This window comes from Lethenteron reissneri, chromosome 20, assembly GCF_015708825.2.
Source record: "Lethenteron reissneri isolate LAM-NWPU_2019-01 chromosome 20, ASM1570882v1, whole genome shotgun sequence".
NCBI lineage: Eukaryota > Metazoa > Chordata > Hyperoartia > Petromyzontiformes > Petromyzontidae > Lethenteron > Lethenteron reissneri.
This window is the reverse complement of record NC_083798.1, coordinates 17,097,640-17,118,578: the sequence shown is the minus strand read 5'-3', so window position 1 is coordinate 17,118,578 and position 20,939 is coordinate 17,097,640. Positions and strand designations below refer to the sequence as shown.

General features: G+C 42.0%; 1 protein-coding gene across 4 annotated transcripts in view; it reads right to left on the bottom strand.

Moving 5' to 3' along the window:
• Positions 1-18,215, bottom strand: part of ULK4 (unc-51 like kinase 4) — a 68,975-nt gene extending 50,760 nt beyond the window's left edge. The window contains exons 1-12 of one of the 4 annotated variants that reach the window (XM_061555197.1): positions 18,176-18,215; positions 17,994-18,048; positions 16,590-16,736; positions 16,063-16,162; positions 12,738-12,877; positions 11,924-12,059; positions 5,182-5,283; positions 4,419-4,502; positions 4,053-4,128; positions 3,425-3,517; positions 3,213-3,328; positions 2,321-2,390 (exon numbers count right to left, since the gene is read on the bottom strand). In XM_061555197.1, coding sequence (XP_061411181.1) covers positions 2,321-2,390; positions 3,213-3,328; positions 3,425-3,517; positions 4,053-4,128; positions 4,419-4,502; positions 5,182-5,283; positions 11,924-12,059; positions 12,738-12,877; positions 16,063-16,162; positions 16,590-16,727 — 1,055 coding nt within the window. In that variant the 5' untranslated portion in view covers positions 16,728-16,736; positions 17,994-18,048; positions 18,176-18,215. The other 3 variants (XM_061555199.1, XM_061555200.1, XM_061555201.1) reach the window with 3 other exon arrangements.
• Between the last annotated feature and the right edge of the window lie 2,724 nt (positions 18,216-20,939).

Here is a 20,939-nt window from a genome sequence, read left to right as displayed (position 1 = left end):
ACAATAGATGATGTGGTCCTATGGATAATCTGGCTTATCTTACCTATACAAGTAATTTTGTCTGTCTGCCTGTATCTCTGTCTGTGGACGCAACTTGCGACGGTTTTAACTCACAAACTGTGGGGTATACGTTTAAAAAAAGCACCCAGATACCACGTGATAAGCCCCGGGGTGAGCCAGTGCTATTCGTATTTCACATATATCAACTTTAAAGTAGTTAAATGAACAATGTATTACTTTTATAAGCACAGGGCGGCACCAGAGCACGCATCTGCGCATGCGCGAAATGCTGATCCGTGGTTCCCATAGCAACGCACACAACCGATTGGTGGATGGAGGGGGGAATTCTCATTCGCGTTAAAAATGTAAAAAAAATACACACAACACTGAGGTCAATTCTTTAAAGTGTGATGTCCTCAAAGTGTGATGTCTTATTTCCCCCCCCACTCCAATGTGTGCACTTACTATAGGGTCGGTAGATACTACTATCGTCCGTAGATACTACTACTGTAGTGCGGGCGGGGGGATGGTGGGGGGGGGGGGTAGCGGCCCAGCCCAAGCCGGCCAAGGCGCCACCTCGGCCGACTGGGCAAGCTAGGCGAGGTCGGGGGGGTCTGCACGGGACCACGGCACTTTGTATAATAATAGTTCAATTTGTAAAGCGCGCAAATTTGCAGACGTAGTGGCCGCAACTCAGAGGCGCGGAGCCAAGCTCAGAGTCGCTCGAAAGCATGATTGTAGAGGTGAGTTTTTAAGTTTCTCTTGAAGGAGGCGATTGAGGTGATGCTGTGAATGTGCAGAGGGATATCGTTCCAGACTGTTGGGGCTGCCACCGAGAATCGGCGTACAGACGTGACCATCCTGGATCTTGGTATCAAGAGGAGGTCGTGAGTCGCGCTGCGCAGGCATCTGCCGTTTGCAGGGCTGCAAGTTGTCAATAATGAAGAAAGGTACGGCGGGCAGGCGGATATGAAGGCATTGTGGCAGAGGCAGGCGGTCTTGTATGTGACCCTACTGGCGATAGGTAGCCAGTTGAGAGCACGGAGACAAGCTAGTGAGTCGAGACGGGGATGAGTGTGGGCAATGACGACGCGTGCTAGGTTGTTTTATAGTCTTTGAAGTTTCTTTAGGTTGCCAGCGGAGGTCCGGACTAGGACGGAGTTGCAATAGTCAAGGCGAGACCTAACTATGCAACATGCCAATGTGTTGGCAATTTCAGTAGAGATGAGAGGACGTATGTGCCTAGGAGCCTTCAGGTGAACCAGATGACGCCAAAAGGCACCTTTTGGCGTCATCTGGTCCAACCCATGTGAGACTAGGCTCTAAGGAAAGCTGTCTCGGGTGTGGACCAATCAACTTCAAGGACAGTGCATATATTATCAGTTATGTTTTTTGTTTGCATTATGGCTGCAGGAATTGTGGTCTATGCAAACATGATTCCTTGTAAAAAAGGTGTCAGTTTTGTTGCCAGAATAGAAGGGTAAAAAAAACAATTATCATATTTTTTACTGGCAAATGAGGTTCCAATGATGTAAATACTATAGAGTTAGTAGTTACTACTATAGAGTTGGTAGATACTACTTTAGGGTTAGTAGATACTACTATACAGTTAGTAGCTACTACTGGGCTCAGTAGATATTACTATACAGTCAGTAGATACAACTACAGAGTCAGTAGATACTACTATAGCGTCAATAGATACTACGTTAGATTCAGTAGATACTACTGTAGAGCCACATACTATTGTAGAGTCAGATATTACTATAGAGTCACTAGATACTACTCATTCTATTGTATGTAGGGTGTGTAGGTATATATGCTTACGCGGGGGTAAATATTTTTTGAGGGGGGGGTCGACAATTTTCAGAAACCTTTTAGATCAACTATTTACCCCCCACTTTATGTAACTTTTTGGACTTCTGCAAGACTCTTATAATTTTGTTGACGGATAAATGGACAAACGGCACACCGGGCTTTCACAATAGCTTCGTATTTGTGTATGTATATGTTATATTTCTAAGAGAAGTTTTGAAATATATTATTTCTGCGGGCAACGCTGGGTTCTTCCCGCTAGTGTCATATAAATGTGCAATTTTCACCTCTGACTCAAGGATAGCATTGGAGAAAGGCACCAACTCATTGCTTGTTTTAACACAACAATACCTTATTCCTGGTACAACCATGACAGGCAAAGGATAAAACTACATTTGAATACTCCCACTAAATGATCAAATTAATATAAACGAACCACGGTTAAGATTTTAATAGTGTACAGGTAACAAAAGGTATGAGATGCAATGAGAAAAAAGTAATGTCAAACCTGAGAGAAAACATTGACTCATTGTTCTCCGTGTCCATGACACTTTTAGGCCTCAATTCATCCGGTTTCTCTGTAAAATAAAACAGAAGCAGTAACAGTTAACAAGGAAAGTAAACTCAATCATATAATATAATTGAAAAATATTCCTCTCACATGAGAAGAGAACACTGAAATTAGAGCTGGCTGGGTGGTTCAACGTCTCATAGTAATGCATTTATCTAAGTCAATACAACTGAGATTATAAGTTTATGCCCCAAGTGTTAACCAAGATAAAGACAACTTCTCGCATGGAGTAAGTTGGATGAGCGACTTCTGAAATCTCTTCAATGCGGCTCGACTATACAGTCCTTTATACTTTGTAAAATATGTTGCATGGCATAATTAATTTAATATATCCTTAAACTTTCTCTTTTAGATAACGAAGGTACATTTCAGTAAAAAAGGATATGCACAGTCACTGGTGACCAGGCATAGATCATTAACTCAATACACTTAAAAACGCAGTTTAATCACAGATCATTGAAATCCAGATTTGAAAATGTAAACCCAGGATCTGATCAGCAGTGCCATTTAGGTGTGTGTCCCCAATTGTCAAATTCATCTGAAACATCTGAAAATTAGGCCTAGATATTACATTTTCGGATGATCAGATTTTGTTTTATTTTGGATGGACCAGGATGTATGGCCTCGCAGAAAATGCTATCACTTTAAATCTTTCCGACCAAAAGTGTTTGTATCAGGTCACTTATGTTAAAAGACACGTTGAAGTATTGCATCATGTAAAATGATCCTAAAATCCAAAAAAGATAAAGTCTGTAAAAATCATAAATATGCTATGTTTTTCATCCAAAATTCATCTCTAGTGCCAGCTCAGTGCTGCCTCAATCCTTACCGAGCTTGAAGGACCGGCTGAGGGTGCTGCGATCTAGGCTGGTGGCTGTGGAAGCCACAGAGCTGCCCTTGGGAGGCGATGCAGATGCAGCATCAACCACATCCTCATTTACAGCACTGCACAGGACCACATGCATACACATATATGAGCACACCCACACACTTTATAAGTGCTAGCACAAGGACCTGTGTTCAACAGATGAACAGCGTTACCTCTTCCCTGCAGGCTTGCCGATATCACCGGGGAGTGATTCTGAAAAGGCGCCCTTCCAGAATGGGTGCTCTAGCAGAGCCTGCCTCTCCGGCCTGCACCCATGCAGAGATGAAGTGGAAACACTGTGTTAAACACCAACCAAAAGAGAGCTCGCTAGCCAAGTAGTTATCTCACCAAATGGGTGCCAATTGATGTTATATATTTTCCAACGACATGTATGACTACACGGAGACAGTGAACAGCATATTAATAGTGAGGAGTAAACTGACCATGATGCTAACATGCTGCTGTAATACTAGTAAATGTGTGCCATGTAGCCTATAAATATTTTCGACTCAAATCATAACTCATGAAATGTATTTGATGATCGAGTATTTAACTCACAATTGCAAGGTCGAGAGTTCAAATCCCAGTCAGAGTAGGACTCGTTCCGGTCATATAAAATGATCATTACTTTCTGGGAACCTATGCTGCCATATGAACATGTAATTTCCACGAAGAAAAGCGCAGAGCCATCCCTGTGTGATCAGGTGGGCACTTTGGTTTTGATAAATTTACTAATATGATTCACTCAAAAACTCGATATGAAGTAAAATAGGCAGTTTTGAATTCAGGCACCAAAGTTACCTTTTAGATGGATCTTTCTGAAGCAGTTGTTCCAACAGGTTGACAAATTCTGGAGAGGGTTTCTTTGCATTTTCTCCTTATACAGTAAACATAATTACATAATTAAAAGCCTTCGTTTATTGAAAGCCAGCCAAGCCCTGTTGTATCACAATTAAAATGTGTTTGTATAACGTATTAACTTGAGCAACCATTCCATTCACCGATAACAGTTTATACATAATCTGTCCATTATTGTCTAATATAACTGAGGTAGCAACAATACAATTATGGTAAAAATATGCACTTGCTGTGGCTCAGAGTTGCCAATGTATTCCCAAATATATTCATAATACATAATAGATGGGCCACAAAAAAACACACACACACCTGATACCGTTGGGGTAGCTGGCACCTCATTGAGAATCTTTTCCATAAGCTCTGGGAAGTTTTCAGAATAAAATGGGGGGGTGCCTGGAGCAAACAATAGGCATCGCAAAAGAACATATGTTAACCAAGCTCAACCAACCATACATATTACTTTTTGTAATGTTTGTTATACAGTTTTCAGTTATGTTGTCGAACCGTTTGACTCTTGCTTAAAAACATCTACCAGTGACATAGGGCTTTTGTGACTATTATAAGCTAGCAAATGTCTTAAGCAAATTGCCTATAATTGTAGCTCTACATGCAGGTAGCTTCAAAGAGAATTCGGTGGTTCACATATACAGTATTATGTGTGATAAAACATTGCCTGTTATTCTGATAAAAATACGATTGTAATTTACAGTCATATTTTTTGCAAAATGATCCACAATTCCTAGCCTTTAATTTGTGATTGGAATACAGTATGGTAAATCTAATGAATTCAAGACGCCACATTTAACCAAATGGTCAATGTTGACCAGCGCACATGTTGTGGTACGGTACAGTGTTGGGTAGATAATGGTATCTTGAGAGGTAACAACTCCTCTCCCTGTGTTTGTAGATGCAATTGACCTATCGGAAAGAATATGATTCTGGGGTCTCACTACTGTATTGCATATGCCATTGGCCTACCAAATCTGAATTATAAATCCATCATAATAGTTTATCTTTTATTAATCATAGGTCACCAGAGGTAAACAGACAAAAATTAAATATATATGGTTACCTGTAAACAGTTCATACAGCATACATCCCAGGGAAAAGAAGTCACTGGCAACACTGAATTCCTCTCCCTTGAGCACCTCTGGGGCCATGTAGACTGGCGAGCCTGATGAATATCATCAAGAAATACAAGCATTCATGCATAAATGAATTTAACTCATTCATAAGAACCACCTGGGAGTTACATTTGATTAATATTGCCTGTGAAAGTTAATACAAATTGTCTTTTTGATTAAAATAACATGGGGCAGCATTCTTCTCCATTGGCATCCCTGAAACGGTTGGTGGATAACATTCCCAAAGTAGGCTAGGGGCAAATCTATAGGTGGCCAGGAGCTATTAGTACAGAAACAGATATTTTAATCAATCTGTGTGGAGCTCTGAGTTTGATATCTTCATATGTACAGATTAGCTCCAGGTACTCCAGTTGTCTCCTAAATGCCAAACATTCATTAATGGCATTAGCAACATACACCAGCATTGCAGAAATCTCTTGTAAAAAGTTTTGAGATTCAGTGAGGCTTTTTTGGGTACATTATGGACATTAGTATTGCATATGTATATAACAAACTTAATTTACCACTCTGTGAGTAAATAACACGTATTAAGAGTTTTTTATTGTAAATTGTGAAGGGCTCATTCTGACCAGAATAAACCAGGCATCGACAGAATTGTACATAACCTGTCCATGACTTACGACCCTTGAACTCAGTAAAAATGTGACTGAATGCCAATTGCAATGAGTGCTTGAATGCCTTGCATAAACATCACAGCAATGCACTCTGTGCAGTGACACCTTTGAGCGCTGTTTAAATTTGTAATGTCATTCTGACAAAACCCTCTGCTCTCTCTATTGCTTTTAAAATTCACTGATTCCAGCTTTAACAGACCATTATGAATGCACATGAAGTCTGAATAAATAGTTTATTTGGAATCCATACGCTATTGAGAATTCAAGTTATATATTTTTCAGTGTTCCATAATGGATGCCATATTACAATAAACTGTAATGGCACTTACAGCACAAATTATGAAGTATTTCTCCTCTGCACTGACTGCACTTTAGCTGCTCAATTTGATTAACTTTGAGCTTTGAAAACCTGCAACCCAATCCATGTAATGAGCTTCATCTCTGCACAATCTACAATTCTCCAAACACATTCTCCGACATTACAACCAAAATGTTAAACATCTCAAATCCAGTTTTTCTTGGAAATAATAAACCCCTCCTTTATTCCAAAACTGCAATGTACTGCCAATACAGCAGATTGGTGAACATTATAATGATCTCGACAGGCAATGTGTAGACATACTATATGGATTAAATATCTTCATAAATGTATGCCTTTCATAACAAGTATTGTACATGTACATTCATTATATACCCCATTTCCTATCTCTTGCTTAAAGTTGGTTACAATACAAAAGTAAAATATGTTAAATTAACTCCTGGATCTAGATTACCTACTCGAGATGTAATCAATGTATTGTGAAACAACATAATCAATAATTTAATTAGCTACATCGAGTGCAGATGACATTTTCTCTGTATAACCAAAGATGGCTCATGTAATTGTAATAAAGGACTCGCTCTCAGATGTCGATCTCCGTTGTCCTTTATTGGGTTCGTAGAATCTCGATACCACGGCGTCTCGCTCAGGGCTGCGTCCCGCTCGACGACCTCTCCACAGCCCTCGGCTGCTCCGATATGCAGTCTCCCTGCTCCTCCAATATGCAGTCTCCCTGCTCCTCCGATATGCAGTCTCCCTGCTGCTCTGTTGTATATGTTGGGTATGAAAATTTGTTATGTTGTATGCGTGCGTGGGTGAAATTATTATGTTGTATATGTGGGTTATGAATATTCAGTGGAAATAATAATAATTAAATGAAATTTGGCCAAATGTGTAATTATCCGGAAATATGTTAATTTATGTAATTACGCACATTTTAATTATGCCAATTCGAGAGGTAATCGTATTAATTATGCGAATGGGTGTAATTATGATAATACAAGTCGTTATGATAACCAGACCCCGCCTCGGTGACGAGGGTGGGTTATCGATCGGAATAAGGCAATTAATCGTATGCAGTTATGCAGGTGTGGTGTAAGTATGCAAGATTAACTTAGATTAACTCGGCATCGTTGTCTAGGTTCGTCTCATTCTCGCTTTAACATTCCCAGAGTTTATTCGTGGTTATATTTTTAGGTCCCCGGTTCACCCCGTTATCGCTTTAACATTTACTGAGTATGTATTAGTGTGTTTATTAAGGTCACCAAGTTCAAATCTCAACGCAGAAGCAGATCTTATGCATAGATTTCAGGAAAGAATCACACAACCACTTCTGTATTGATCAATTTATTACTAATTCAACCTTAACTATGATATAGTATGCGAACTCTCAATCCCGGAACGTCAATACGGCATCAATACAGTATCATCAACGATTGTCTGATTTCACTTTGACAACGGCACATGGATCCCGCATAACGCGATGGTTCTTAGTGAGAGAGAGAGTCGTTAAAACATGCAAATATTATGCTAAGAAAACCTTAACGTTAATGAATGATTATACTCAATATTGTTCACGCAGTACCGCACTCCTTATTGATCATACGCAACCCTTATCACGTTGTTAACACCTTGGGTCACGGAACAGTTGAATATTCTGTAGAGGATGCGAGTACGTGCGGCGATTATGACTGAAAGATACTTGAAAGATTATACGGCGATAAAAAAAACACAATCAAAAACAGTTATTATTCTTAAAGGCACCAATCTCAACAGATACATCGGCAGGTTATCTCAGAACGGCTCGGAGTAAGGGCCTGCGACGGTGCTCCTTTTCCGAAGATCGTTATCTTATACCAAGTTTACTAATTGGGGACCAGATCACCTGATAAGGGTCCGGTGGGCCACCACTCCCCACGTGAGCGTGGCTCGGCGGAAGGAGGTGCCAAGAATCAGTTCGTATTGATGGATCTGTTGGGAATTTATGCGATTAAGAGTACAGCCCACTAAATATTAAAGATAAAAATTAAGAATACTCTTATAAGAGACGGAGGGCCATCACTCGGTCTCGTTGTGATGCTTTCCAGCCACGGATGGCTTATGGGTTCGAGTGTTTTTGAGTGGTAAGAGTTGTCTTGAATAGTCAGTGTTCGGAGTCGATTCTTTAGGTCAAACAGACGCCTGGTGGTCGTGTGGTGAGGGGGCGGTGCGCGTCATACGTATCAGTCGCTCCCCTGTCACCGTGGTGGTTCGGATGGCTGTTGATACGCTGTCGCAGTTCGGAACCCGGTCGGTAGGTGGCGCCCACAACTCGCTCGTAGCGTGCAGCGCTGGATCGTCGCCAAACCGCAACGATCACCACTCCGGCGGCAGCAGAGATTTCCGGCTCGGCAGAGGTTGACGAGCTGAAGATGAGTCGAGCCGACCCGCTGGTCGCAGCTCGCTCCTGAGTCGACCCTCCCGGTCGAGCTCGCTCCTGGGTCGACCCGCTGGTCGCCCTCGCTCCTGAGTCGACTCTCTGGTCGCACTCCTGAGTGGACCCACTGGTCGCACTCCTCCTGAGCCGACTCCCCCGGTCGCGCTCCTGAGTGGACCCTCTCGTCACACTCGTTCCTGAGTCGACCCTCCCGGTCGAGCTTCTGAGTGGACCCTCCCGTCGCACTCGTTCCTGAGTCGACCCTCCCGGTCGAGCTTCTGAGTGGACCCTCCCGTCGCACTCGTTCCTGAGTCGACCCTCCCGGTCGAGCTTCTGAGTGGACCCTCCCGTCGCACTCGTTCCTGAGTCGACCCTCCCGGTCGAGCTTCTGAGTGGACCCTCCCGTCGCACTCGTTCCTGAGTCGACCCTCCCGGTCGAGCTTCTGAGTGGACCCTCCCGTCGCACTGGTTTCCAATGCTCAGGATCCTTTACTTTATGCCGAAAAATCCCCCTGGATCCCGCCCACAAGGCGGGGCTTCCGATTTTTGCTGTGTCAGGATCTGTCCGTAGGCAGGTGTGTCCATGTGTGTGTCCGTACGTCCGTGTGTCCTTGTGTGCATCACTGACGGTATATTCCGTTGTCACACTCCCTCCATAAAACCCACGAGCAAACAATCAGATGTTACAAATTGCCTCGAAGTCGTCTCTCTGTCTGGGTGCAATATTATCTCTTGTCTGGCCTTCTTCATGAACCCAAAACACAGACGTTACAAATCGTCTCATAGGCGTCTTTGTTCGTGTTGCACAACCTGGAGGGAGGGGCAACACTCTCTCCGACCCGGCGCACAAAGAAATGGTTAAAAGTTTTAAGTTAACATTTGTCCCTTACTATTTCACAGTTATGATTCTGTATGTAACCTAAGGTCTGTCGTTTCCCATCGTGGTGCTTGACTCCAGTGGAGGTGTCTCCCCGAGCGTATACACACTCCTATCCCGCGCTGCGGGGATACAAAGACGGCCGGGATCTCCCTTTCTCTCCGACCCTGGGTTTAACATCGTTTTTTTTATTATGTATTATATTCGACCTGGTTGTGATTCATCCCGTTATCCTGGCTTTTCCATAAGTTTTACTTTGTCTTTTCATGCATATACTTATTACTATTAATTTATTTCCGATATCTTAGGTTAAGGGGTAAGTTTCTTGATCCTAGGAATTCGTATTCCTTGGTGCCTGGATGGTTATATAAGCGGAATATAGTTTACGGTGAATAGCGTTAACATTGATGTTATGTGCGATATTATGTATTGTGATGTCTTTAACTTAACTTGTTTGTCAGGGCTTTACTGACACGAAGTTGCATTCCATAGCCCGCAGTCTTTGCCCCACCCTATCTCTGCTCGCCGTTGTTGTTGCCGTCCAGCTGCCGTTAATTCAAGGCCTCATTAATTTCCGTCACTCCTGAGTAGGTGAGGGCGGTTGAACCTTGGAGTCAGTTCTGGTTTTTGTCTGCCTGCTTCTTCTTGTGTCCCCTGACCCCGGGAGTTATTATTCTACTTTATGGCCTGTCGAAGCCCCACTCGCTGTTGCTGGGCTGGTGTTGTTCCCGGCTTTTTGCTTACGTTTGCAGTTCGCCGTGCTCTTAATTTCCTTCCCTCGTCAACCTTATATCGACTATTCGCTCCTGTCTGGGTGCGATTCAATTTTGACTTAGGAAGGTTCTGATTGTCATATGCTTCGGGTCGAGTTGTATAGAAAGTATTGAAGTATGGAAATAACATTTCATATTGACTTAATAATGGTGATGGTTCAGTAGGCGTAACTTGTGGCCTGGTTTAATTGGAGTGGGTGTGAATATCAATAACTTTAGCCTACCCTGTTGTTAAATTCCGACTTTAACGTTACTTTAATAGCAATACAGAATAATTGAGCTTTTTGTCTTAACTAGGCGAATGCGAACTTCTGGTGACCCCCGCAGCCTTGTTACTCAGCTGGGTCTTGCCCGCCTTGAGAGATATACAACCCTCTTCTAAATCAGCCCTCCCCCTGTCCAACCTTCTGCTCTGGGAGTGTTATTCTTGATTCCAGGTCCAAGGCCCCCTCACATTCAGACGCGCAGGGTTGTTTACATCAGCTCCCCCCCCTGTGCACGTGTTCTAACTAGCTCGGAATCCCTGAACACACAATCAGTGATGATTCCTGGCTTTCTGTGGTTATGATTTAGACAAAGGCGCCTCTGTCTTCTTCCATTGCCTTTGAGTCGACACTGCCCTATTATTTGCCCATGTGCTGAGGTCATAGAATTCGTTTTGACTTCAGTAATATTAACATTCAGTATTGGATTAGCAAATGGGCAATGGTTCATTTATGTAGCTCGCAGCCTGGTCTCCAATTTGAGCGAGCGCGAGGATCGATAATTTAGCCTACTCTGTTGTTGAATTTCGAATTTTGACGTTACTTTAAAACCATGCAGGATGGTTGGGCTTTTTGCCTTAACTATGTCTGGCTGACACTCCCACTGTCTCTGCCGCCTGCACGGGTGACATGTGCCCGTTCATCAGGCCTTATCTTTCCTTGAAGCAAGGTTGCAAATTCTGCCATCCTAGCCCTCCTCCAGTTCATTACTTAACAACACCTGGTGTTTTGCAGTTTGCTGCGCTTGGTGTGTTTCAATCATTAAAAAAACAAGTAAAAAGATAATATATAAAAATCATCAAATATTATTAATCTCAATTATGGAAGAAGGGTTAGGATACAACAGCTCCGTTAGGCAATCCTTGCAGCCACACCGCTGCTCCGCTATCTAGCGTCACTGCTGCCCCGTACACAGCTAGCCTCTCACAGCCCCGTTAGCTCTCTCCGTCTGACACCGATGGCTGACGGTGTCGACGTCTCCCACCGCGTGGCGACCGCGCCACTCTCTCCGTCTTGCCCAGCGTGGCCTCATCGTGTTTCACTCCGTCTCAACTCCCCCTTCCCCTTCCGGTTCTCTCCCTAAATCCTCTCACCCACGTGACCCTAACTCCACCCACTCCCCACGTGACCCAGACTCCGCCCCCCCTCAATCCTTGCTCGCATTACATAATTATAACTGGAGGGGATTGCATAGTATATCTATTGCATCATGACACCTTGAGACTTTTTGTGAAAGGTTTCCCGAATATGTAAGTGCAAATAATATTTATCATCACAGCTCCTAAACACAACAATTTTTTCTGCTCAAAACTAATATAGACGTGACAAATACCCCACTTATCTGAAAGAACTGTGCACATTTATGTTAGCCCATCATACATGCAGAGTTGAACATGAGAACCTCACCTTGAGCAGCCTCAGGGTCAGGTGAGTCCCCGTCCTCTCCGGCCACCAGGCTGAAGAACTCTTGTAAATTCTCCCCCTCGGCTCGGGCCAGGGACAAGTTACTGAGCTTCAGATTGCCCGGTCCATCGAGCATAATCTGTGGATATCAGTGTCATTGGCAAGTGCCATTTGAAAGTTTGATAGACGGCATTATTTTGTCCCAGACACCACGGTGTGTGCTCGTAGCCAGGACGTTTAGTAATACTTTTGCTGTGTTCAGTTTCTGTTACTTGTACATTACATGTATTCTAAAAACTATACATCATTCAAAATGCAATTAATGAAATATATAAACATCAAAAAAAAATGTACAAATCCATTATTTGCATAAATGTATTGTTATGGTCATTATCATAATTTCCTATACACTTCTATATTCAGGAATTCTCATTTTGACACAATACCATGCTGTCCTATACAGCTGTAATTCACCTTCTTCCCAATCCAGCCATAATTTAATTGCTTAGTGGCACACTGTTTATAAGCTTTACTATTTAATATATAAAATTGCAATATGGTACAATATGGTACACATCAAGTCAGGACGTTTAATTAACGTTTTGTTATTGGAGCTAATGTGGGTGCATTTAGAGTGGAGATGAGTGCTGTCGAGGTCCAGAGCGCATTGTGCAAAGGAGATACTTTGACTTTGTATACTGTATAAAGCCTAATGTAGGAGCTTGCTTTACCTGTTTTATTCAAACTAGCAAATATAAAACCTCTTAAGTATCTAACATAATAAAGTACTGTCAATTACAACGAAATAAAGTTTAACCTTTGCTGGGGTGAGGTCACTGAAGATGATGCCAAGCTCATGGATGTGAAGCAGGCCGCTCACAAGGTCAATTCCAAATTCCCGCACGACATCCTCTGGGAGGTGCTTGTCCTGGGCAATCACGGCATCCAAAGAACCCCCTTCCAAACAGCACACAAAGAGACTAGCCTTCAGACAGCCTATGATCGCACAAGGTTCACATTAAGTAGCACAACAGGTGATGAAGCACTACTTAGCATTACAGATCTATGCAGAGGATGACAGAAATTTAATGGCAGGACAGGTTCAGCAACTTGGAACGTTGACTTCACGTCACTTAACATTGGGGTTATTTGTAGAACGTACCTTCTGTGACCCTAGACATGCTACATTCACCAAGGAGGGTATGTGGTGTTGCTGTCATGCCAACCGCATGGCGGCGACTGCTGCTGCCGTGTCATGCTGACATGCACTATGTCTTCGGCAACAACCACACAATACCTGTGACCTGTGGTAGCTGGAGCCGGGTGTTTCTCATTGTTACAAATGACGTGGCCAGTGACCACGTGCAGTGGGAGGAGAGGGCTTCTATGTATTAAAGGCAAAGCGGATGAGTAGTACACCACCCATGTTATATGCAGGTGACGTTCACAAGCTCTCCATCGGGAGTTATTGAGTGCTCGTGAAACAAGCCTTCCACAAGTCTTGGGGTTGGATTCACAACACATGTAAGTCAAGTTTACATTCACTTTGTTGGATTTATTTTTGTTGTATTATATGGAGAATACATTTAAAATGTATTCCTCATTTTAAAGTCACTCTACAAATTCATAATTTAACAGTTTTAACAGCATATTTTGTACTATAAATATTTTCTTAGAGTAGATGTAATTGTTCAAATACAGCCTGCAAAAAAGTTTAATAAAACATAATACTGTAATGTTTAACAAACATAAACCATTGGGTAAAAAGGGATATGTTTCATAATTTAGACCAAAATTGTTTCAGTGTATTTCACACAATTATCAGTAGTATCAATCCCCATGAGAGACACGTGCAGAGGTGTTAATCCAGCAATTAATTATGTGATTATATGTATGTGTAGTGACATCGGGGATGTCACTGTATGGTGCCAGGCCCGGGAGGGTCGTGGCGTGCGATGTTCCTACGTCGCGGACAGCACCGGGTGGGTTGCTGTGTGATGCCGGCTCTAGCACAGCACGGCGTGCGATGCACCGTCATCGGGTGTAGTACCAGCCTTAGCCGGGCTTGGTGAGCGCTGGGATAGCGTGGGCACCGCGCATAGCGTGTAGTGCGGGCTCCCACAAGGGGGAGCGGGAGAGTGTCAGCCCAGGGACAGGGTTGCCCCGGGCCATGGCACTCTAGTTGACCCGGGCCATGGCACTCTAGTTGACCCCGTAGACACGTGATCCGGAGTGTCCACAGAGAGGGTCCCAGGTGGGGGGGGGCTAGGGGGTGATCACGTGTCTGGGGAGAGCTCTCGAGAGGGATCGAGGGAGCCAGATCGCTCGAGAAGACAGGTAGGGCCTGGGTGGAGCCAGCTCCGACCCGGGAGGATATAAGGTGGGTCTCTGAAAGGGACCGGGGTCGCTTCGTTCTACAAGCTAGAAGCTCCACATCCTACAAGCTGGAAGCTCTACGTCCTACAAGGCATCTATAGTATCTACTAAATCTGATGCAGTATATACTGACTGTAGTGGTATCTACTGACTGTAGTAGGAGCTACTGAATCTATAGTAGTATCTAGTGACTCTATAGTGGTATCTAGTGACTCTAGTGGTATCTAGTGACTCTACAGTAGTATCTACTGACTATAGTAGTATCTACTAACTCTATAGTAGTATCTGTCTCTATAGTTGTATCTACTAACGGTACAGTAGTATTTACTGACTATAGTAGTATTTGCTAACTCTAAAGTAGTATGTACTGACTCTATAGCAGTATATACTAACTCTACAGTAGTATCTACCTACTCTACAGTTGTATCGACCTACTCTATAGTCGTATATACTGACTCTATAATAGTATCTATCGACTCTATAATAGTATAACTACTAACTTAACAGAGTGCCATGGTGAGGCCTAGTCCCGTGCAGAGCCCTGGCCTCGCCTAAATTTCCCAGCTGGCCAAGGTGGTACCTTGGCTGGCTGGTGCTGGCCTGCTACCCCACCCCCCACCACCCCCCTCCTACTCTACAGTAATAGTATCTAAGGACTATAGTAGTATCTACCGACCCTATAGTATTAAGTTCACACATTGGGGTGGGAGGGGAGAGAAGAGGACATCACACTGTGAAGAATTTACCTCAATGTTGTGTTATTTTTGCATTTTGAACGCAAATGAGAATTCCTCCCCCCCATCCCCACCGATAATGTGTGTGTTGCTAGGGACAAGACCAGACTGCTTAGAGACCTGGGAATTAAGGGCCAGAGCCAGCGTTCGGCAATCAGAGCTGTATCGGAGGCGGCAGAAGGCAGCAGTCAGTGGCTCTGGATGAAGAGGAAAGACCCCAGTTGGGCCCCAAAGTGAGAGGGCCAGGAGGTATGCAGTCAACAATGCTTGACTCAGGGAGGAGGACGCCCCTGCCATGCATAGTCCCATGGGATGTTGGCTATCAACAAGGCAACTCCTATGACTAATTGGGAATGGGACGCAAGCGTAGGATTGATCACCCTGTCGCTGGCCGCCTTTGGGGAGGGTGTATAGTATGAAAGGCCGAAACACCCTAGGAACCAAAGGTTCACTACTGACGATGCGCTCCCCAAATTTCACCAGGCTCACTGTTCATGAACTCTTGGAAGTGCTTGCACAAAGGATAGTAACATCTCATCCTGTGTTCTTGGAATCAAATTTGGAATCTGAGCATGCGCAGATGCGCGATTTGGCGCTGCCCTCAGTGTAGTAATATAACAATAATACATTGTTAATTTAACTACTTTACATTTTACGGATGGGAAAAACAAATAGCAATGTTTCGTCCGGGGGCTTATTGCATCGTATGTGTGTATTTTGTTGAAACGTAAACCCAGCAGTTTGTCAGTTTAATGTGTCACAAGGTGTGTCCACACAGACAGACAGACACACCGATAAAAAGTGACTTTTATAAGTAAGATAGTTCGGTATGATGTCTAACATTTGGTTCATGTGTTGTGAGCTTCTTCCTTCTGTTCCTGAAGAGCTAAATAGTTGACAGTGCTACATTGCCAAGATTGCTGTCACATTTACCGGTTAATTAATATTAAATACTGCTATACTAGATAATCTATGTAGCTTGGGGTAAGGAAACACAGGCACTGCACAAAGTTTATATGGTTCACATGGTACCTGTGCAGAGCTCCACCACCAGCCACAAGTGATTGCTGGTCTCGTACCACTCAAGAAACTGCACAATATTCTCATGAATAACTTCATGGGTTAACCTCACCTGTAATCAAGTCAAATAGGCAAGTGTCAATATTATCAAACGAGGCACATTGTGTATTATTGTATGTGGCTGGGTGGCACCGACCCAGACTCAGAAAGGTCATGTGATCAAATCCTGATCAGAGGTCAACTCAGCCTATCGTCCTAGGTTTTTATATTTATACTACTTTGTGGGAAGTCAATAGTGATTGCCCTAAAGAGAAATAGCCCCCACCATATAGACTGTTTACCTCTGGCTAAGGGCCACACATAGCTGCTGTCCAAATGCTCATGGAAACAAATTGTAATACGAATTTGTTTTATGTTAGGAAAAGATTTATATTCATAACATATTTTTCTTACAATTCTTGTATTTTATGTAATTACCGGACATAAAAATATGCTTTTTAGATCAGCCAACAAATCGGCACCAAGAGCCTGGAACATACCCTGTTCGTAATTTGTGGGCGTTTGCACTTTTCAACGCACAGGATAGCCACAAAGTTGATCGTTCCTTTCCGGCGCCCCTTGTAGACCACGGTGTGACGGCCTCGGCCAATCTCCTCGTAAAGGACAAAGTTTTCCATTTCACTTTACTGCAATAGAAGATCCAAGCAAATGGCAGCACAATTAACACACCAGGTTGTTTCAGCATAATTCGCACCTTGAATTGCTTCAGTTTACTTTACAAAAAAAAATACAGAATTATTTCAGTACTCCTTTGTTTAAATTAGTCGATATAGTAAAAAAGAATTCTGAACCATATCAGCTTTCTCACATGTTTGTATTTTATAGTGAAAACCCTATGCCATACAAATTGACCTATTCCAGGACAAACGAATCAGTCCATAATTTCTCCAGGGCCACTAAAGTACGTACCGATGACAATTTAACAGTGGCGGTTTCAGTAAATAAAATCCCACGCCATGGGGAATTTCCTTTTCAGCACTTCCATGGGTGCTGGAGACGAGCCCAGCCTTATTGCTTACTTAAATATGGAGCCAATTTGGCTATTGAGGACTGTCGTGTAAACAACGTACAGCACTGTACACAAAATAGTAGATGACATAGAGTCCAGTATAGTACACAATATAGGTATATGAGTAGTGGCATAGTGGTTAGCACAGCGCACTATGAATTCTAGATTTGAAGCTTTCGTGACTGCAAGGATTCATAATCTTAGGTTTTTCCGGTAAAGTCACGTAGGTAAAAATAAATAATCAAATAATAGAAATAATAATAGTTATTTATAATTCTTATGATAGTTAAATAATAGAAATAATTATTAAAACTATTATAATAGTTATAATTATTATTTATATTATTTTAATAGAAAGAAAATAGAAATAATAATAGTTTGTATTTATTTTTACCTACGTGACTTTACCGAAAAAACCTAAGAGTAGTGCACTATGAACCATTCGACTCAATATAGTATTTATTTCGATTTAAAGCTTTCGTGACTGCAGGGATTCATATTCTTGGTTCTTTCGGTAAAGTCACGTAGAAGGGAAGTAATAAAATAATAAAACTATATTATATTATTATGTTATTTTATTTTATTATGTTTTATTTTTATTATTTTATTACTTCCCTTCTACGTGACTTTACCGAAAGAACCAAGAAGATAGTATTTATTGTATTTTGGTTTCCACAATACAGTATTTAATCAGGTTGCCAGTCCCACTCACTGTATGACGTGGACCAGTCCATCCACGTGGAAACCGCAATACAGTCATTGTACTATACAGCGGACACGCTCTTTATAATACCACAGTATTGTATACATTTAATTAATGTGCACATATAAAGTTCAGTATATAAACCCTAACTAGTAATAGTACAGTACGTACAGTGCAGCAGTGACAACTCCAGAACTGGGTGCACCATGAACCGTGCAAGTGAACTCTGTAAACGGCGACAACGACGACAATGAGGCACTCGAATGTAGGTCTGGGTGATAGAATAACAATCAAGAAGTTATTGAATGTAAAGCTAATCGATGATTCACGATAGCAATGAAGAAGATACTTGCGTTGTGGGGCTTCCAGCGCGTCTCGCTCGGCTGTTGGGCTCGACCATTGCCTGGGTGGAGGGGGGTTCAATACCAACAACGAAATAACAACATCATTTAAGTACAATGTTCGTTACTCACGTCCATTACAATTACAAATAAAATATAGTATAATTGAAATTGTTACAATTAATCACAAAAAACGCGTTTTTGGGTGGTGAGGTTGTTTTAATGTTTGGCTATTAAGACCTTCCACCCCCCCCCTACCTCAAATGTAGAATAGACTATTCCTGCAATAACGGTTGCCATGGTATTCTTGGTTCTTTCGGTAAAGTCACTTAGAAGGGAAATAATAAAATAAAATGTTCTTTTATTTTTTAATAAAATATAAAACGTGACTTTACCGAAAGAACCAAGAAGATGAATCCCTGCAGTCACGAAAGCTTTGAATCGAAATTTACCAATATTTTATTATGTTTTATTTTTATTATTTTATAACTTCCCTTCTACGTGACTTTACCGAAAGAACCAAGAAGATGATTTACCAATATTGTTTAAATTTTAAACTTTTCCACTGGTTTAAAAGCTGTTTTGCTATGTAAAGTGACTGAAGTGCGCTTGCTTGTAAGTGGCAGGGGTTCGTAGGTATACTGTCGTTGAATTAGAAAGTTTATGCTCTGGCTCATGCACCATTCCCACGTACATTACTTCCATAGCTGTCAACCCATACGGTTTACCCGTATTCTTGTAGTATAATTTGTTTGTGTTTCTCCCTTGTGATGGGACTTTGTAGGATGAACCAATAAGATCTGAGTTGGTCTGTACCGTAATAAGGTAGGCACTGATCAGGTGTTGACAGGTGTGTACTTAAGTGATCAACATTTATCTTTTAATATGTTGCTGCAACTCATTACACATGCCTGAGGGTATTTCTAGAGACAAGTACAAGCATCGTGTAATGCTTATTATGTACGTGTCACAAGATATAGCATTGGTTATTTTTTGTACGTCCGGTATGTGGTACGAAAGCAATGATTCTATTTATTTTATTGACAGCAGGGGGCAGCATACGAGTACCAATGTTTCTCAGGCAGTGTTCTTTTGAAGCGACCCATTGAAATCTTTATCAGTACTGTATGTAGTGCATTCTCTTGTAGGTGTTTTGTTCGGACCTTAATAAGTACATGGTTATTGTCGTTTCAAGTTGGATATTAGGGCCACCCTGGCACACATGAGCCTACTCTTGCAAAAAGCGTTGAGGGTTTTTAATGTTCACTTTAGAATTTCAAGGTGACTACTCTTAGGATATTGGACTTTCACAAAATTGACTCAGTGCCTGTGCTTCAAATATATTAAAATGTGTTTAAATTGATTAATTGCAGGCCTTATGGTCTGAAACCAGTACATATTTTCATGCCAACCAAACTCTATTCACATTTAAAGTGGAACAAAGTGTATAATGAATGGGGGATTATTGATGTGAAAGCATGGACCAACCCAGCCCTCAAGGCCAAAAATTATCCATCCCTGTCTGAGCATCAAATGTCTCTCCTATTTCACATGACAGGACATCTCTAGTGGTCTTTGGCACACTATGCTTGCTCGATATATACAATAATCATTTGGTTTCATATGAATATAATATATTTCAGTATGTTGTGTGAATTGTGAAAGTTGTAGTTACATATTGTATTATTTTTCACGGTAATTTATTCATGAATTCAGTCAAGTGTCTTCCTGCTCACATAACCATGGAGTGGTTTTCATATTGGCAGCTCCTGAGCCAATAGAAGATATTCCACATTTCTATATCAGGAATTATGCAGTTTCTCCATAGGTCGATCATTTTTGGTATTTTATGATGGGCTAAGTCAACTCCTGACCAGGAATTGAACCCACAGGACCACCCAGCTGCATATTCTCGATATTTACCCGACTCCAATGGATTTAACTTGTATCAACACCAAGTGTATTAGATTTACACAAACCACAAAACAATAGTTGTACAATTTTACTGAAAGTACATTAAATGGCAATTATAAAACCTCTACTGTCCTGTACTGTAACGCTGTACCTGTTCTATACAGCATTTATTCACTTCTGCCACACCTTTCCCCCCGAGGGGCAGTTACATTTCTGGTTTGCACATTAAAAGCAAGTCGAAAGTGAGGTGTGTTCTATAGCCTATGAAGGCGTAGGTTCTCTGAACTTAAAGAATTTTTAAATATCAAAAAACCATGTCAACCTTTTAGTATGTCACGTCCTAAAAGCCATAGCCAAAACCGCTTTTGTTGCTTGAAACGTCACTCTAAGAGACCGCCTTTCAAGATATTCAATGGGCACACTACGAGAGGGATGTGGCTCCTTCCTCGGCATGGATACAAGTTCTATTTATGGTTTGGAAGACGATAATGATCCAGTTTGGTTGCACTGTGGAAAGTGTTCCAATCAGGTTGCATGTTCAAAACCTGGTTGTGGGTAGACTTCACACAATCACCACACTTATAAGGTCGTCAATTAATTATAACTGCACAGTACTGTATTTAGTGGGAAGTCAGCAGTGCTCCTCCTATGGAAAGACGGATCGGAATGCGGTATTTCCACCACTCAAATTTCGATTTAAAGCTGTCTTTCCGACAGACCGTTCTTCACCTGAGGACGGCTGCTTGCGTTGTGGCCGAAACGTCGTGAGAATTATTTTATTATGTTTATTATTTTATTATTTCCCTTCTACGTGATTTTACCGAAAGAACCAAAAAGATTCCACCACTCAGTTCAGTTTCAT